This window comes from Pteropus vampyrus, unplaced genomic scaffold (assembly GCF_000151845.1).
Source record: "Pteropus vampyrus isolate Shadow unplaced genomic scaffold, Pvam_2.0 Scaffold6, whole genome shotgun sequence".
NCBI classification, from domain to species: Eukaryota; Metazoa; Chordata; class Mammalia; order Chiroptera; family Pteropodidae; genus Pteropus; species Pteropus vampyrus.
Genome location: NW_011888787.1, coordinates 8,520,203 through 8,538,274, shown reverse-complemented (window position 1 = coordinate 8,538,274; position 18,072 = coordinate 8,520,203). Strand labels below are relative to the sequence as shown.

The 18,072-nt window shown below is 49.1% G+C and overlaps 1 protein-coding gene and 1 pseudogene across 6 annotated transcripts; both read left to right on the top strand.

The window, feature by feature from the left end:
* The first annotated feature begins 2,463 nt into the window (after positions 1 to 2,463).
* Positions 2,464 to 18,056, top strand: SYPL2 (synaptophysin like 2). Of its 6 annotated transcripts, none has more exons than XM_023536036.1 (6): positions 2,464 to 2,810; positions 2,955 to 3,032; positions 9,762 to 9,886; positions 10,970 to 11,171; positions 12,048 to 12,239; positions 17,902 to 18,056. In XM_023536036.1, the coding sequence occupies exons 1-6, from the start codon at positions 2,757 to 2,759 to the stop codon at positions 18,040 to 18,042; spliced, it is 792 nt and encodes a 263-aa protein (XP_023391804.1). In that variant the 5' UTR covers positions 2,464 to 2,756; the 3' UTR covers positions 18,043 to 18,056. The 6 variants fall into 6 exon arrangements, with proteins under 6 accessions (XP_023391804.1, XP_011366125.1, XP_011366115.1 ...); XM_011367823.2 differs by lacking the exon at positions 17,902 to 18,056 and adding an exon at positions 13,597 to 15,486 and having other exon boundaries at positions 2,958 to 3,032; XM_011367813.2 differs by lacking the exon at positions 17,902 to 18,056 and adding an exon at positions 13,597 to 15,486.
* On the top strand, positions 5,902 to 6,020 carry LOC111745596 (annotated as a pseudogene).
* Positions 18,057 to 18,072: the final 16 nt, after the last annotated feature.

Sequence of the window (18,072 nt, the reverse complement as noted above, 5' to 3'; positions counted from 1 at the left end):
GTGCAACAATATGGTTGAATCTCAAAATCATCATGCTGAGCGAAAGAAGCCAGACACAAAAGAGTACATTTTGCGTAATTCCATTTATTAGAAATTCTAGAAAAAGCAAAACTAATTTATAGTGACGGAGAGCAGATCAGTGTTTGTCGAGATTGGCAGGTGCGAGCTCTTTGGAATGATGGAAAACTTCTTGATCATGGTAGTGATTACATGCGTATATATATTTATCGAAACTCGAAGTTGAAATGTTCACATCTTATGACCTAGCCAGCTCATTTTTAGGTATAGAGCAATGTTTATCAAACCGCTGGTAGAAACCATTATTAGTGAATCATGACATCAATCTAGTGTGTCTACTCAGAGGGGTATTTACTGTGAAAATAATGAAGCTTGAGCTTCAGGCCCTGTCACTTGCAAAGCTTTTTCCAGAACCTGGTTGCTAATTTCTTATTTATAATTTTGTATTCTTTTTCTAAAGGGCTCCAAAATTATATTAGGCCCCACAAGACCAGTATCTTCCTCTGGATGACTAGATTTTCTTTTTTAATGAAATAGTATAGAAAACATAAGAGTATTTTGTAAAACTTTTGTTTCAGTTTATATAACGGGTCATAAAAATTTATTTCTTACCAGGATTTGTGTTTAAGAAAATAAAAACAGAAAGAAATTTGGAAATTAAGTGCTGTGTAGCAACTTACACACATGCGCACAAGGAGATGTGTACACATTCAATGCAGAACTGTGTATAAGAGTAAATATTTGGAAATAAATGTCCATCGATATGAGAATTAGTGAATACACTGCGGTCTATGTATGTTGTGGAATTCTATGAAGCTAAAATGAACTCAAGGTACATATATCAGCCTAGATGACTCTCATGAACACATTGACTAAAAAAGCAAGTTAAAGAAGGCTATTTGGATAAAGTTTAAAACAATTTGAAAAATACAGTACTGTGGTGAATGTCTATGTATTGTTTCTAGATATAGTTACATAGAGAGTAAAAGTATTAAAGTATGCATGAGGCTTGCAAAAAAATGCAGGAGGGGATAGTGGTTACTTGTGGGGAGGAATAAGGAAGGATATGAAGGTACAAACAGGGCTTCGATTTTACATGCAATTTTTGTTTTGAAAGAATGGATTTGGGACAAGGCAGTGTTAACAAGCATAGTTGGTGGATATGTGGACTTCTGCTGTATTCTGATTCTTTTCTGATTGTGTTGTATTCTCTATGCATACTGTAGTGGACACTGGTAAGAAATATTATTTCATATTTGTATTATGTGGGCGTTTACATACATCACACCACTTAACCCTCATAATGACCCTATGCAGTAAGTAGGAAAGAAATTATTATCCCCATTCCATAGAAAAGGAATCTAAGACTGCAGACCAATTTATTAAGAATTGGATTTGAGGACTCAAATCCAGTTTGAGTTGTTCCTTATATAGCCTAGATTTGCATGGCAATCTACTAGAGAAGTTTCCTTCAAGTCCAGGAGGCCAGATCCAGCCCCTCCCTCCTACCTCAGCTTTGAGAAGGCTCTTACTCAATGGAGGAATGAACTGATGAATAATAACTAAATGCTTGTTCAAAAAGCAGTCATTCCGAAGTACCAGAGAGGACCTCCAAGAATAACTTTGCAAGGAGGCGAATATGAGGGGTTCTCAGGTTCTCTCCTCCTGGCACCGCCCACTGGCTCACTCCAGTGACCTTGGACAAATCACTTAACCTTTCACTACTTACATTTACAATCTGATAACCCGAAAGTGTAAAATTTATGACTGCTCACTCGGGGATCCTGCCGAATACTTTTTGAAAGTCAGGAATCGATTTAAGGTCGACCATAATGCAACAATGTCAACTTTTCAACACAAATTTCATTCTCAGAGCCCCCAATTTCTCAGACTATTTTCACTCATTTAAGTGGTAATAGCTTAAAATGGGAAAGTGAGTTTATATTTTTAAAAGATTCATATCTTTTATATTTTTACATAAGAATGCCTTTTGTTGTTTAAAAATTAAAGCAACGCCTAACTAGACAGAATAAAAAGTGAGCAATACATGTTCTATTGCCTCTTTTGTTGGTATCGGCTCCTAAAGCTTTTGGAAGCAAGCGGTTTGTTAACAGTAAGGTGTAGAACTTTCAGTCCTGATAACACCTTATGAAAATCCTTTAGGTTCTGGGTATTGGGGTGTGGAAGAAGAAGAGGAAAACGGCTCCAAACCCAGGGAAATCGGGAAAGATAAGCTAGGAACAGGTGCGTCCCAGAGCGCCAGGCTAGTTCTCGACATTGGCAGAGGGTTGGAGCGGCCGTGGTGTTTCCCTAGGGAGGCTTCTGGCAAAGAACTTGAGCCCCCTTGCGGCCGAACTGTCCACAGAGGCCAGAGGTCCCTTTAAGGCGCCCAGCAGGGAGAGACAGGGGAGCAGGGGGCGGGAGGAGGGTTCCCGAGCTCACGCCACGTGACTCGGCGGCCAAGTTCACTCGCGAGTTTGACAAGTTTGAATCGGACTCGGGGGCTTTCTGCAGCCGGAGGGGCAGCGCAGCGGCCGCGGCCTCGGTGAGCGCGAACAGCAGCGCCCCCGCGACTCCCCTCGCCAGCCTGGATCCCCGGCCGCCGCCGGCCGCTAGCGCTCCCCCACTGCTCGCGTCCCTCGCCGCGGGTCAGCAGCCCCTAGCCCCACCGCGGACCCCACAGCTTCCACGCAAGGGAGTCGAGCGCCCGCGCCGCCCTCCGGCCACGCTGCGCAAGCATGTCCTCGACCGAGAGCTCGAGTCACCCCGCGGACAAGTCGCCGCGCCGGCAGGTACTCCCCTCCGCCCCTGGGGCTCTCTCGCCGCCCCTTCTCCACCTTTATTCCACCCCCTCTCCCAGGTGTGGGTGGGAGGAGGGGGACCAGCGCTTTCCCGGGGTTCCCCACCACCCTTATCCCCGGCGCGCTCTGTCTCAGCAGGTGGACCAACTGCTCGTGGGGCTGCGCTGGCGGCGGCTGGAGGAGCCGCTGGGCTTCATCAAAGTTCTCCAGTGGGTGAGTCGCTGCCCCGGCCGCGGGCTATTTCGGGAGCCTGGGCTGTGACGCTGACCCGAAGCAATGTGGCCAGGGTGGGGGGCGGGAAGGTCTTGTGGCCGGCCGCTGCGGAAGGGTGGGGGGCGGTGACAGGTGGGCGGGGGAGGGGCGGGCTGGGGTGCTTCTCCAGCCCTTGGTGGCAGGAGGGTGAGAAGCAAAGGCATGCAGAGTCCCGGATTCGGTCCTTCTATGTGCAAGGAGCCTTTGCCCAAGGCGCTCACATTTCACCCGGGCGAGAGGACCCGGGTGTAACCTTTCCAGAACTCTGATCCTGCACATACCGCTCCTCGGTAGCGGGAGGGGGGAAGAGCACAGAGATGGAAAAGAGGCAGGCGATGGAAACCGTCCTGCACCCAAACCCGTCAGGAGTTGGCTGATCCTGGAGTTGGACTCAGGGGCCAGGGTCCCCGGCTGGTGTTTGACTTGTCCAGGTCACTAGAGTAATCCAGGTTCCTGTCACTGAGTGCGGGAGTGGATGAATGAACGAATGGAGTTCATGGCTCTAGGGTTAAATAAAAGAAAAAAAGAGAGAGAGAATAAAAATCATAGTGTGGCCAAAATGTGGCTTGTAGGAGATAGATAATCTGGCTGGGAAGCTGAGCTTTGGGTTCCAGACCCGGACCTGCCTTTTTCTGCCATGTGACCTTGGGCAAGTCACTTCTTTGGACCTCAATTTCCAACATTACTCAGATGTTGATCACACCAACCCTAGAGTCCCCTTCTACTATAAACGGGTTGGCATGATAGAATATTGCCGTTCCTTAGACTTACCCTGTGACCTTGAAACAATCACTCTCTCAGAGCCTTAGTTTCCCCTATAATGGGTCTAGGGGAAATACAGTGTCCTTACTTCTCTGGTACTTTGAGACAGTGGTATGCTCTTTGTCCTTCCCAGTGCCCAAGACCTCCTGGGCATAAGTTAGGAATGTGGACAGGTGCAGTCACTCTTTCAAATCATAAAAACTAGATGGGAGCATTTAGTGTACTATCGCAGAGAGATTTAAGTTAGACTATCCACACACCAAGTGGTGTGTGAATAACTTATTAATGTGCTTTCAGCACAGAATTCAGCTAGAGAACACTGCTGTTAATACTGAGGAGGATTGAGTTCCTAAGGGCTTTTAACTCACTGGAGACAGGACTTAGCACCATGTCACTGATTCCAAAATCATCATTTGGATGAAATCATCAAATCTGGAGTTCAGGAGCAATAGTGCATTTGAGGTTATCTCTGGATATCTGAGACCCTGACTGGGGCTATGGGCCAGCCTGGGGACCTTCCAAGTGCAAACTCTGGGACCTGGTGGGGACTTTCCACTCTCCCTTCTGCCTCAAGAGCAATTGGACCGACTGCTGACTGAGCTCTTTCACCTCCCCCCATTTTTCTGTTCTGACCCACCACATGAGGACCGGAGAGGGCCATATAAGAATGATGTTAAGTCTCCACGTGACTGCCATCCAGAACTAGGGAGCCATTATGAGTGATCTGGAGGAGCAGAGCCTGAAATGTAAGGGTACAATTTTATCATTAAACTAGACAAATGGATCTAAGGGAAATTTGAGAAAGACTGTCAAGGGACAAGGGAAACAATGAGGTTATTAGACCATGGAATCATCTTCCATGGGGGGATTCTGAAAAACTTCCTTTGCAACCCTTCTATCCTTCCTTCGACCCCTCCCCCTCCCCTTACCCACCACATTTCTATAAAGGCTGCACAAAGCAGTGCCTAGGGAAATGATCTAGACTCCCCCCAGGCTCTGCACTGATCTCTAAGAATTAAGACCTATTTGATTTTTATGATCCTCAACTTCTTAGAGAGGGGATGTATTTTCCACTCACAATGCTAAGTCCAGGGGCTCAGGGCTGGACTCTGAGCTCAGCCTTCATTTGAAGGGCAGCCTCATCGGGAGACTTGATTTACTTTTACCACCATCCTCACAGCCTGGATTCAGAGCATGAGTTTCGCTTGCCTTGAGTCTCTGCAGAGGAGCTAACGTGAAAGTACACAGGAACCAGCACCAGAAATGACAGTGAAAATGTCATTTGGGACTTTCACTCATTTCCTGCTTGGAGGGATCAAATGCTCCTGACTGGAAAAGGGGGGTGGAGGAGGAGGAGGAGGAGGAAAAAAAGTGCAAATCTCGCAGTTATTGTAATGATAATTGAAAACTTTTGTTGTCGTTATTACCAAAAAGCAAAGCTTTTACAGCAGTCCTGGTGGGAAGAAAGTAATGTTTTTATTCTTTTATCAGTCAGGAACTTGGCTTAGAGTATCTTTTTAAAATTCGACAATTAACCATTCTCACCCCAATTCCAATTCTGGTCTCGCTAAGCCTGTACTAAGCTAATGAAGTAATATGAGCATAGACCAATGATTGGGAAACTAATTTTTTTAAAAAAATAAAAAGGCAGACTTTGAGGTCAGATGGGCTTTGGTTTAAATCCAGTCTCCTCTGCTTTCTAGCCGGGGAACCTAGAGTAAGTGATGAAATTTTATGGCCTCGATTTCTTATCTGTCAACGAGGGTAAGACCCATCCCATGGTCTCACTGGGTGGATTTCAGGAGGGAATATCTGCAAAGCATGTGAGCATTCAGGAAGATCATGGTGAGCCTGGCAACCCAAGACGTACTCCACAAGTGTGGTTCCCTTCCCTCCTATTCTCAAACCTCCCCTGACCTCTAACTTTCTCCCTTATGCAGACTGTCAGCTAGACGTGTCCTTTGGTGGGATTATTCAAATGTCACTGCCAAATCCTCACTTTGAGGGTAAAGTACAAAAGAATCTCCTGGATTACTCAGTCGTTGTTCCCTTAAGAAATCGTATTATTGTCTATGGCCATGCCACCCTGAATGTGCCTGATCTCATCTGATCTCGGAAGCTAAGCAGGGGCGGGCCTGGTTAGTACTTGGATGGAAGACCACCTAGGAATACTGGGTGCTGTGGGCTAAAAAAGAAAAGAAAAGAAAAGAAAAGAAAAGAAAGAAATCATGTTATTATTAACTGGGTGTGCCCTGGATCAATAATTCACCTCTGATGTGCCAAAGTCACTTATTGGCTCTGGGGTCTCTGTAATGAAAATCAGTCATTTCAAATCAATAAGTATAGGGAATGTGAAAATACACTACCAGAGTCCATAAATCAGTGAGGTGGTCGTGGGAGTAGGATTTGGGGGACAACTTATCTCCTGTGTGCCCTGTATTGACTGGGGATGTTAAGTGTTCTCAGGACTGACACAGGATTATCCCCAACAAGCAAGTCAGCACTCAAGTGGAGCCTCGTCCTTAAACTGACAAGGCAATTCTGATACCTTACAAACGAGATGCAGAGCCAAGAGGAGGTGGAAGTGGCGGGCGGCGTGCGGCCATTGCTGTCCCCAGCAGTGCAGGTTCAGGAGGAGGAGGGCTGGTCGACACCAGAACTTCAGAGGTCCCTCCTTGTCTCAAGGACTCCATCTCTCCTTGGTTCCTGTTCTTCGTGAGCAGTTTGTTCAACTCAGAGCCTTGTGCTTGGTAACAGGGTGGTTTCAGTTCTTTCCCCGCTCTTCCGCGTGGCCCAGTCACCTGGCACAGTTAGGGAAGAAAGCAAATTGGGTGCAGAAAGATTGAGAGGGTTGGGAGAGGGTGTCTCTCTCTGCTCCTGCATCCCGGGTGCAGAACGACTCCCTCTCCTTACAGTCCTTCCTGCACATAGATCTTTTTCTTCAGCCTTAATAACTCTGTGATGCAAGGGTTTTGTTTTTGTCATTGTTGTTGTTGTTGTTTATTTGAATATGACACTCTCCTTTTTGGGTGTAAACTCTTGAGAGCAGGCACTGGGTCTTATTCATCTTCATGTCTCCAGCACCTGACACGAAGTAGATGCTCAATACATGTTTATTAATGAATGAATATAACAGAAAGAACATTGGACAGGGAATTAGGATATGTAAATTCTTAGCCTGGCTCTCACATTGGCTAAATGTGACCTTGGGAAAGTCACTTAATCTTTAGAGACTTCAGTTTACACCTCTGTGAAATGAGACTGTGGTGCTTGATAATCTCTGAGATCCTTTTTGATCTGTGATCTGTGAACCCACAAGATTCTCCTCAGATTTTCCCTTCGTCCACTTATATAGCAAACTTTCTGCTGTCTAGCACCATCTGACTCTGTGATATCCAGACTTAATCATATATTCTGGTTAATAAAGAGTTATATAAGGTGTTTAGAGATTCTTGACTTTCAAAGAAGAGTAGAAGAGAATACAATTAATACTAAAGTTATTATGGGTGTATTTTGCCCATAAAGTAATCATAAAGCAGGATTCAGGATTGTAAGAATCTTAAGGTATCATCTAGACACAGCAGAACTTGTAATGATAATGGAAGAGTTCTATACTAGGCTGTCCAGTATGGCACCTGCTGTCACATGTGGCTGTTGAGGACTTGAAATGTGGCTAGTGTAACTGAGCAACTGAATTTTAAATTTTACTTAATTTTAATTAATGTAAATTTAAATAGGCACACTTGGCTAGTGGCTACTGTTGTGGATAGAGCGGCTCTAGAATATAAGCTCCACAAGGACAGAGGCATTTTTCTGTTTTGTTTACTGCTGAGTAATAGTGCCTAGAGCAGTGTGCCTAAAACATAATAGAAGTGCAATAAATGTCATCTTTCTAAAGATGTTCAGGAGTGCCTGTCAAGAGCGTGCTGGTAAAGAGAAGGCTCCATAACTGAGCGTTCATTGCCCCAAGTTAGGAAAACCTACGTTCTTAGGGAACCTGCATGGAGCCATTCACTGACTAACTGCCAGCCGGTAAAAATACATCCAATTGTGCTGCTCTTCCTAGAGTGTGACACCCTAATTGTGTCCAGTTGGATACCAGAAGCTAAGAGGAATAGGCAAACTTCTAGAGGAATCAGAGAATCGTAGAGCTAACAAGAGAGTAGAGAATTCCTCTGAGGAAGTAGAGAAGTTGCTTTGTGACACCAGTGTGGCAGCTTGGAGTATGGAAAGGGTAATGATGCAGAGGCTTTGCGTGACTTCTCTCCAGCTCTGTCAGAAAGATGAATGCCCAGGGATTTACGGCAGCCTCCAAACTTAAGTCAGATGAGGAAGTTATTTGGGCGTTGGAGAGAGGTTATACTGTCTCCTTTTTTGGATGTTTTTAGAAATGGAGATAATTCTTATTTGTCTGAACTAAACCCCCTGGAAAGAGAGTGATGCTCATTATGACCTTTGGGGGGAGGGGTTGGTGGCTCCAGCATGGAGGAGTTGTGCTTGGCCAGGTGATGCAAGGCGGGCCAGTGGCACTGGACACCATGCAGGGGCAGAGCGCAGCTGCTGGCAAGTCCAGCCAAGAGCACACTGATAGCATTACCCTCGGCAAGTGAGAGAATTGCAGAGTTGGAAAAGGCCTCCAGATTGCCTATTCTAAAACCCTCATTTTACAGGTGAGGAAATAGACTCAGAGAGCAGAGTGACATATTAGAGGCCACCTAGCTAACTTGTGACAGGGCCAGGACTAGAACCCAGATTTCCAGACTCCTAATTCAGGTATCTTTTCACTCCATGCCACTATCAAGCATTAACCAAATAATATGCACACAGCTCTATTCTAAACTCTGGATGCAGGACTTGGGTATAGATTAACTATCTTCTAGGTGCTTAATGTCTGAGACACCAAGTCACAGAAAAACACAGAAAATGAACAAAAAGCAGAATAAGCTCCCTCCTTAATCAGAATGATTGCATCATGTACAAGCCAAGGAAATGGGGCCTGAAGAGATGATGTGGGAAGACGAGAGATTCTAGTTTCTCGCTTCCTTTTCTAATCAAAGTGTGTTTCCCCAGAAAGAAATTTGGAAATCATAGGACGAGGGAATTTCATTTCACTCAAGACAGGAAGTTTAGAAAACAGTTCGAGTGACCTGAAACACCTCCAGCTCTTAACCCTGAGAAATGGCAGTATCAACAAATGACAAAGGGAGACACCACTGGGGAAACAGCAGAGGCCGATGAAGCAAGTGGAGGGTGCTTTTCTCTGGGCTCGAGGATTCTCAGGGGACCCAGCCAGCACTGATGCTGCAAGAGAAGGTGCCTCTGGGGGAAGAGGGGTTAGGCTGGCAGTACCATGGGACGGCAGCACGGCCCCTGCCCCCTTGGCCCCTCCAGATATACCTCCACTGAGGCAGGAAGCCAATGGAAGTTGGCCGCAAGGTAATGACAAGGTTCGATGACGGCTTCAAAGGAGAAGGAAAGAATTCCATGCACGTTCGATCTAGGTTGGTGCAGGGGAATCTATTTCCAGGGTACCTCTCCCTGGGGAAGGAAATTCAAGTCCAGCTTTGAGCTAGGAGTTTCCAAAAGCCTAAATGGATTTGTGCTGGTCATCATCTTAAAGAGGCTACCTATGGTCCCCAATGTCACATCCAATGAGGAGAACTGGAAACTGTCCATTTCCCCTCTCTTTATGTCCCTTCCAGACACCCCTCAAAGTCAGCCTTATTCATTTGGTTATTTGGTCCAGCTCCCTGCACAGTGAAAACAGCACCCTGCGGCTGGAAGACCAGTGGAAGCCCTGGGTCCCTGCCATGAGGGACTTGATCATCCCCCATGTGCACCTGCTGAGAGCCAGAGGGTGGTTCTGAAGGGATGCTCCTTGGCCAGTTGAGATCTTCTGACTCTCGAAAGGGCTTTGCTCTCCCTCAGCTCTTTGCCGTTTTCGCCTTCGGGTGCTGCGGTTCCTACAGCGGGGAGACAGGAGCAACGGTTCGCTGCAACAACGAGCCCAAGGACGTGAGCTCCATCATCGTCTTATTCGGCTATCCCTTCAGGTGAGCAGAACTCTGTCCTGACCCCACACAGCCTCTCTCGCTGGATCAGCAGGACCTGCTAAGTCTCTTTTTCCTCTGGAAACCTAGACCTTGTGTGGCATGCCACTCCAGGGCGTGATCCTTCCTGCCCTTTAGGAGTTTCAGACAAACTGGCCAGAGAAAAATATAAGGGAAACTCATTCAGACCGTTGTTATAATAATTTTCCAGTCCATAGATAACCAATAGCAGGTAGCAACAGCTCCTACAGAAAGAATCCACGCAGTTCGGGCTGGAGGCTTATAGGAGTCTGGGCAAGCTGGGGCGATCTCTCTGCCCTCCCCCCTACACACACTCCGGCAGCCTCCTCCCTGACTTGAAGTACTTGTTAGTGCTTGTTATTACTTAGATCCTATAGCGTTGATGTGGGTGCTCATCTGGTACCACCAGAATACAAGGAGGCTCACCTTGACCAGGAGGTAGAAGAGAATAGTCTTTTCTGGGTATTTGGGAGCTTGGGGACAGGGGAGCCCAAGTGTTCAGAGGAGAATGGGGACAGGGCTCGCCTTTTCAGAAATTTCTAGCAGCCGCAACCAAGTCAGATTAACTGTCTCTTGTATATACTAGGGTGTTTGTTTTTCTCTCTTGCTTTGTCTGATAGAGTCTCATTGGGGGGCCCAAAGAAGGCCCGAGAATGGGTGATTCCAACCTTACCTTGGCCACTGTGGCCTGTGCTTTCTCCGGGGCAGAATGAAGCTGCTGATGTCCCTGGTGGTTTGGCCACCAGAAATAGATGGACTATATATATTGCGGTTGTGACCTAAAGGGCCCTGGAGAAACTTGGAAATACATGGTCACCGTATGGGGCAGGGTGGGTGAGTGCAGGGTGGGTGAGTGCAGGGTGGCGGCTGAATGGGAGGCAGGGTTTGACTGGAATTCTAGGGCTGTTCCTGTCTCCACACAGTCCTCCCTGCACGGCCCCTTCTGGGCTCTGTGAGAGTGGGAGGCTGAGAGCCTGCACAGGCCACCCCCGGGCAGGGCGGGGCCCCAGCTCCACAGCGGGAGGACTGCCCCGAGCTCAGGGTGGCCTCCCTTGCCACCTGCAGGTTGAACCGGGTCCAGTATGAGATGCCCCTCTGTGACGATGAGTCCACCTCCAAGACCATGAACCTCATAGGGGACTTCTCCGCCCCCGCCGAGTTCTTCGTGACCCTGGGCATATTTTCCTTCTTCTACACCATGGCTGCACTAGTCTTCTACCTGCGATTCCACAGCCTCTACACGGAGAACAGGCGCTTCCCCCTGGTGGTGAGTGGGCATGCGCCAGACTGGAGCGGAGAAACTGGGGAGATGCCTGTTCTGAGGCTGAGGTCAGAGCTGGAGGGGGAACACACACGGTGGCTTTCCCGGATCTCCGACACTCATATGTGGAACCTCCTGAAACTCCCTCACAGCTCTTTGCTGTGCGTCCCTTCGGAAGCTGTGGGTCCCACAGTTCCTTGGGCCAGTGGAAGGCCCAAGTCTCAAGACTCTGCCCCTACCAACCTCCCATTGCTCGCTCTGCTCACGGAAGGCATAGTAGCATCAAGAATCAGGCTCAGGAGTCACACTGCTTGGGTTCAAATCCTGTGTCCCTTACTAGCTGCGTGCCCTTGGAAAAGCTACTTATTGTGTAGTGTACTTTGAGCAGCGGTGATCAAAGGAAAGACTGGGGTGTCTAATCACTATGTTGTATACCTGAAATGAATATAATGTTATATGTCAACTGTAATTGAAAAATAAATTTAAAAAACTAAAAAACTGTTAAAAAAATTTTTAAAGGAAAGGCTGGGAAGGGAGATTGGGGAGTTTAGGCCACTTGGGTTTTGGGGGTGACACTGACCAGCAGATGAGGTCAAGTAACAAGTACGCTGTTAACTTGACCTCAGTTCTGAGGGCATGGGCAGGGGGGCCGCTGGTGGCAGGATTCCTTTGATGGCAGTGAAAAGATTCTTCAGGATGACCTGGGATCCCTGAGGCTCTAAGTGTTAGGTAGGATGGAAACAGGTGGTTGTCCTGGCACCCCAGGCCCCGAGTGCGTAATGGCAAGAAGTGGGGAATCGTGGGGTATGATTGTATTTCCTGTCCCTCTGCTCCTCCAATCATGGGGTATGATCGTATTTCCTGTCCCTCTGCTCCTCCCAGGACTTCTGTGTGACTATCTCCTTCACCTTCTTCTGGCTGGTAGCTGCAGCTGCCTGGGGCAAGGGCCTGACCGACGTCAAGGGGGCCACACAGCCATCCAGCCTGACTGCAGCCATGTCCGTGTGCCATGGAGACGAAGCAGTGTGCAGTGCCGGGGCCACACCCTCCATGGGACTGGCCAACCTCTCTGTGGTGAGACCTGTGGTCACTGAAGGGGTCTGGGGGAAGCAGCACCGTCCCAGCTGCCCGGGCTTGTCCCAGCAGCAGGTTCTGAGAACAGAGGAGGTGTCCCCACAGCTGGTGTCCCCTGCACCTGAATCCTGTGCCCCCTGTGCCTAGCGTTGGGTGCTGGCCCCTAGCTGACTCTGCAAAGACATTTTGGAATGCGGGAGACTGAGAGCCACTCAGCCTCCTGTCCCTGCCTCCTTCTGCACACTCCTTCCTGTTTCTTTTCTCCCACCTCCAGGCGTGCTGTCTGTGACTGCCTCCCACTCCTCCTGCCTCTTCACAGTATGTGTGTGTGAAGGAGGAGCACAGGGCTCAAAGGGAGAGCAGACCCAAAGTGAGTGAGGAGGGCTCATTGTCACTCAGGCCTGCAGACCGGAAAAGGGCTTTGACAATGGTGGGTCCAGCTGCTATGCTCGTTTTTGGCCATCCCCATTGTCGGACCATTGAAATATCAGTTGGTAAATAGCTGAGGTCTCAAATGCCCCCTGTCATCCCAGCCGCCTCAGGCCAGCCCTGAAAATGACCTGAACCTCCTGAAGGGCCCGCAAATGAAGGGTTTAATGGCTGGCACACCAGGGAGCTTTCTAGACCCTGCTGATAGGTTTTACCGCCCACCCCCCTCAACATTTTATTGTAAAAATTTTCACATGTTCAGCAGAGTTGAAAGAATTTACAATGAACACCCATGTACTCATCAGCTAGGCTACTATATCACATATCCCATATCTATTTGCCTCTCTTCATCTATCAATCCATCTTATTTTTAATGCATTTCAAAGTTAATTGCAGACATCGGTATACTTCCCCTTAAATACTTCCGGCTGATAGGTTTTAAAGTATTTTGAATAGCTATTTGAATATAGTCCTGCCTGGGACCCTGACAGGGTGCCTGACAGGGTCCCTGGCCCTAGGGAAAAGGAGCACCTTGGACAGCTCTGGCCACACCCACCCTGCAGAAGTCTCTGGGAACAGGCCCCACGTGTGCTGTGGGAAGTGCTACTAGAGCCCTTGCTCCATGCTGTGCTTTGCAGGATGCTCCACTCCAGGGGCCAGATTCTCCAGCCACCAAGTTTGGGTACATGCTATACATAGAGTTAGACACCTTCTCCAGAGAACCCCTTAGTGGATGATGACCTTGAACTCTGCCTCAATATCCAGTTCTCTGTCTTTTAGTCGTCGTAGCCCTCTGTGCTTCTGGGCAGCACCCCCCTCACCTACAGTCTCTCCCCTCCTGCCCCCCCCCCCCGCCGACAGGTACCCTCCTCGCTGTTCCCATGATGCCCCCTTACTCTTCTCACAAACTCTCCTGATGTCTTTGCAGCTCTTCGGCTTTATCAACTTCTTCCTGTGGGCCGGGAACTGTTGGTTTGTGTTCAAAGAGACCCCATGGCATGGGCAGGGGCAGGGCCAGGACCAAGACCAGGGCCCCAGCCAGGAGAGCACAGCTGAGCAGGGAGCCGTGGAGAAGCAGTAAGCAGCCCCAACCTGGCTACTCCTGAACAGAACAGCACCTTTTCAACCATCTCCGGCTTCCAGGACCTCCCCCTTCTTCCTCTTCCAACTTCCCTCCCCATTATCCTGGGTTTTAAGCTTTGAGACATCGATGGATGGGCAGGCATCAGCTGTCGGAAACCTGGGCAGCCCTCCCAGTGGCTTCATATCCTTCCCCTTGCTGGAGTCCCGGATGGCAGGAGCTCAGTGCTTCTGGTCTACTGCCTGGACCCAGGCATCTTACTTGGTTGTATGGACCCTCACAGCCTCTGCTGCAGGTGAGGGTTGGGTGCAGAAGACCAGAGCCCTGGGACTGGTTCCTAGCAGCCACTTCTATCATTCTGTCCAGCTTCAATAAAAGTTGGGGGTAGGGAAAATTGGCTGGCAGCCTTCTCCCTGGTCCCTTGCAGGGAGGGCCCACCAGTGGTTTAGTGACTCCTCCTCAGTGACTGCCATCTGTGTCTGCACTGATCCCCAGACAGGCTGAGCTCAGTATGCTTCCCACTCTTCTGGCCTCTTCCTGCCCAAAGAGCCTACCGCATGTGAACCTGGGAGGCCCACTAGCCTGGAAAACAGCCTTCAGAGAGGGGTCTTGATGAGGCTTAGACTCAGTGGAAAGCAGATCAATTGCGACCGAGCTGAAACTTCAAGAAACTGAAGTCAGGAAACTTGCTGGGAATCTGTTTCTGCTATTTCCTCAGTCCCCTCGCTCCTCCAGGCTGGGGCACTTTCCACCAACACTCTGAACTCGCACTGGCCCTGGAAACGCCTTACCTTCCTTGCCAAACTCCTTCTTGGGCTCGGTCTCACACTTAGGACACAAGAGGGGTCTAGGAGCATCCCCATCTCAGTCCTTCTCCTCTCTGACCGCTCTGCCCATCTCCCTTCCCCAGCCTCTTGGGTCCGAGGCATTCGAGAGCCTTTCCCAAGTCTGTCCAGGCCTTTCTTTCATTCCCATGGGGCCAGACAGGGGCTTTGGAAGGGCCCAAAGGGCCATCCTGAAGCTAAGTTACCCCAAAGCCCCAAGACATGGATGGGCCCGTTTCTTCCTACTCTCTCCCTTTCCCTCCCTACCACACTGCTCCTTCTCTGGCCCCTTTCATACTCCCCCTTCTCACTTCTGCCAAAGAACATGCCCTCTCCCTCTGCTCTCCATTCCTCCCTTGCTTCCTCATTTGTCCCTCATTCCTCCTCTATCCCATTCCCTCCCCCCACCTCGCCAGTCCAGGGCAGGCCGATGCTATTGGTGCTTCTTCACTTCGGGACCCAGTTCCAAATTTGTCTGCGGTGTATCTCCTCCTCCTGACACCTCCTTTAGTCTCTCTCTGGATCCCAGGGCCTAAGAGTCAGTGCTGACTGGGTGAGGGCTATTTGTCTCCTATTCAGCTGAAAACACTTCAGTCTGCCCTGGTCATAGGGCTGCCCAGGGAAGGATGAAGAAGGTAGAATCCAGCCGTTTTCCAATCCGGTGCCAATTAGCTCACTTATCATCCCAGAGGTGAATGTGCCCTTTACCAATCTCTCCTCAGGACTGAGTCAACCCCTCCAACCTCCTCACTTCCCTGAACACCATTTGTAGTGACATGCGCACTGGTCAGGGACCCAGGAGTCAGGACTTTTGCCCTTGGGCCAATCATTTCTTCTTCGGGTCAGAGTTTCCCACCATAACAGGGGAAGCGTGAGATTTACATCCTTAAATGCTCTGGGTCCTTCAGTGAAATGATTAGTTTTTTTGTTTTGTTTTATTTTGTTTTGATTTTGGGGAAAGGATTTGAGGAGGACGAGAGGAAATGGGGATGAGAGTGTTTCTAAGTCTGAACCTTTCCGAGTTGTCCCCATGGTTACTCAAGGACGGTGGGGTGGGGTGGGGGGTTGGGGGGGTGGCGGGAAGGACAGTTTTACCTTCATCTGCGATACAGAGAACAAAAGGGTGACCTTGATTTTTTTTCATGCTGGCCCCTGTGAGGGTCTGTGAGCAGCTTTTATTGGAACTTTGTTTGGATTCTGTGTACATATTTATAAATGTGATGGATAAAGTGCTCTCATTTGGGGCCAGAGTTAGCAGCTGGCCCTTCACTAGGGAAGGGGTGGGTGTGTATGTATTCCTGCCAAGTGCTACTAGCCCATAACTTTCTGTAGAGCAGAGAAGCCTCTTTCTCCTCCTCAAGAGGCTGGCTTGTTCTCAGCCAGAAGAGCCTTGATTTAGGCTATGGCCTCTCTCTCTCTCTGGTCACCCTAAGAGGAAAGACTACTTTACCTCATTACCTCTACAGGGCTGGGCTAGGCCAAGTGCCCAAAGGCAGAGGTGTCCTCATAGGATTCATGTCTCCTCCAACCAGGGCTGGCATCACCACTTTGCCTAATGGGGCCAGAGGCAGAAGAAGGTGTCTGGTTTCTCCAGCTGCTGCAGGAGGCCAACAGGCAAGGCACTTGCCCTTTGCCCTAGTAAACTCAGACTCTGCCAGGGTGCCCACCTAGGACATTTCCTGAACATGGGTTCTCATCACTATCATGGTCATAAGTCTCCTACTTCCAGGACTGCAGATCAGGGGTGGGGGGAGAATGTTGCATGTTGTTTTCTGGTGCTTGTTACACATTGGAATAAACAGTGCTTCAAGCATTTGCCACGAAGGAGCCAAGACTGGAGCCCTTCTGGGCATTTTTTTTCTCTCCTCCGTCCCTCACTTTACATTCTCGGACAAATATCTACATTTCCGTCAAAACATCATTCCACTCCTTTCCACTCTGTACCTCAAGCAATAGTATCTTCAGACTGAGGAGTTTTTCCTGCAGGCCGCAGTCTGCTGACATCTCTTTTGATGGCATCAATTAGTCCAAAGTAACTGAGACTCATTAACAAATTCAGAGCAAACTCAAAAGGTGAGAGATAGTGGCTTCCACAATACTGTTTCCATTTGCTCTCCTACCATCAGTGACCCAGGCAAGCTTCCTGTCAGGAGTTGAAGGCCATATACTTTGCCCTCTTAACTAGGAAGGTTCTTGCTGAACAAACTTGCACCTCTCTCTCCCCCTTCTGACAATCACACCCTACATTCCTTAGAAAAATACACTTGGGCACAATATTACATGCAATTTCACCAGGTTCCTGGACCCCCTAGGGATTATCTCTGGTTCTCACGTTAAGAATCTCTGCCCTCAGAGAGCATCCTTGAAGTAGTTAAACCTTCCTTGAGCGAAAGTAAGAAAATCTGAGGTCTCGAAGTCACAGACCTGATTTATTTGTCTCCGATTCAGTTCCCCCTTAGGTGAAGGAATGAATACGGGATAAGGTGTGAGGGGTTGAGGACGGATAAGAGAATTAGTATATCTTTTCTGATGTAATGGGGAGGGGCGAGCTTTTGTCTCCTGATTGTATGAGGGTGGGAAGAAATGTTATCAGCTGAGAAGAAGAAAGAGGTGGATGATTAAGGTATTTTCCAGGCTTTAGCAAGGAAAATGACAGATCTGATGAGAAATCTCCCTATGCTGAGGTCTGGTGGCAGCCCTTCCAGCAGAGAAAATAGTCATTAGAAAAAGAAGCCAAAGTGATGGATGGAGTCAGGATCCAGCCAGGGTTTGGGAAGAGGCAGTACAGGAGGTATCGATCGCAGTGCTCAGGAGGAGAGAGACGGATCAGCAGAGATGCTGCAAACCCAGTTCCGGGGCTGGCTCTGGTTCGGAGATAGCCTGTCATCCTGACAGGTGATCTTGGTCAGCTCAGCTTGGTCCTCCCGAACCCGGACAACGCCACTCCAACCCTCTGTTCCGCATCAGGGGAGCGTGGGGTTCCCATAGAGGAGGCAAAACACGGGATCTGTGGACCCTCCCCCATTCCAACCTCTGTGTCCTTCAGTACATCCTACAGACTCCCTCCCCTTGCCCTTCTGATTCACAGCGCCCACCTCCCTGCACCTACCCTACTCCATCTACAGGGGAGCGAAGTCGCTTCGTGGCAGCCAGCCCAGGAAGGGGCGCCAGCCAGCTGGAGGAGGCACGGCTTGGAGGGGCGTCTTGGGCAGAAAGAAGTGTGGGGCTGGGGTGTGGGTGCAGTGAGCTTTGAAGAGTGGGCTGGTAGAAGAAAGAATGTGCGCACAAGGATTAAGAGAGGAGGTCCTGAGGCTTTGGTGTCTTTTAGCCCCGCAATTGTGCATTTCGGAAGGGCTCTCGCGGCAAGACCCGTAGGCAACAGCACCTCCTACGACTACATTTCCCAGAAGGCTACGCGGGAGGGAGGGTAAGGAAAAGGCGAACCGTGCTGCGCTGGCGCAAAGAGTGAGCTGGAAAGGTGGGAGGGAGAGGGGAGGCG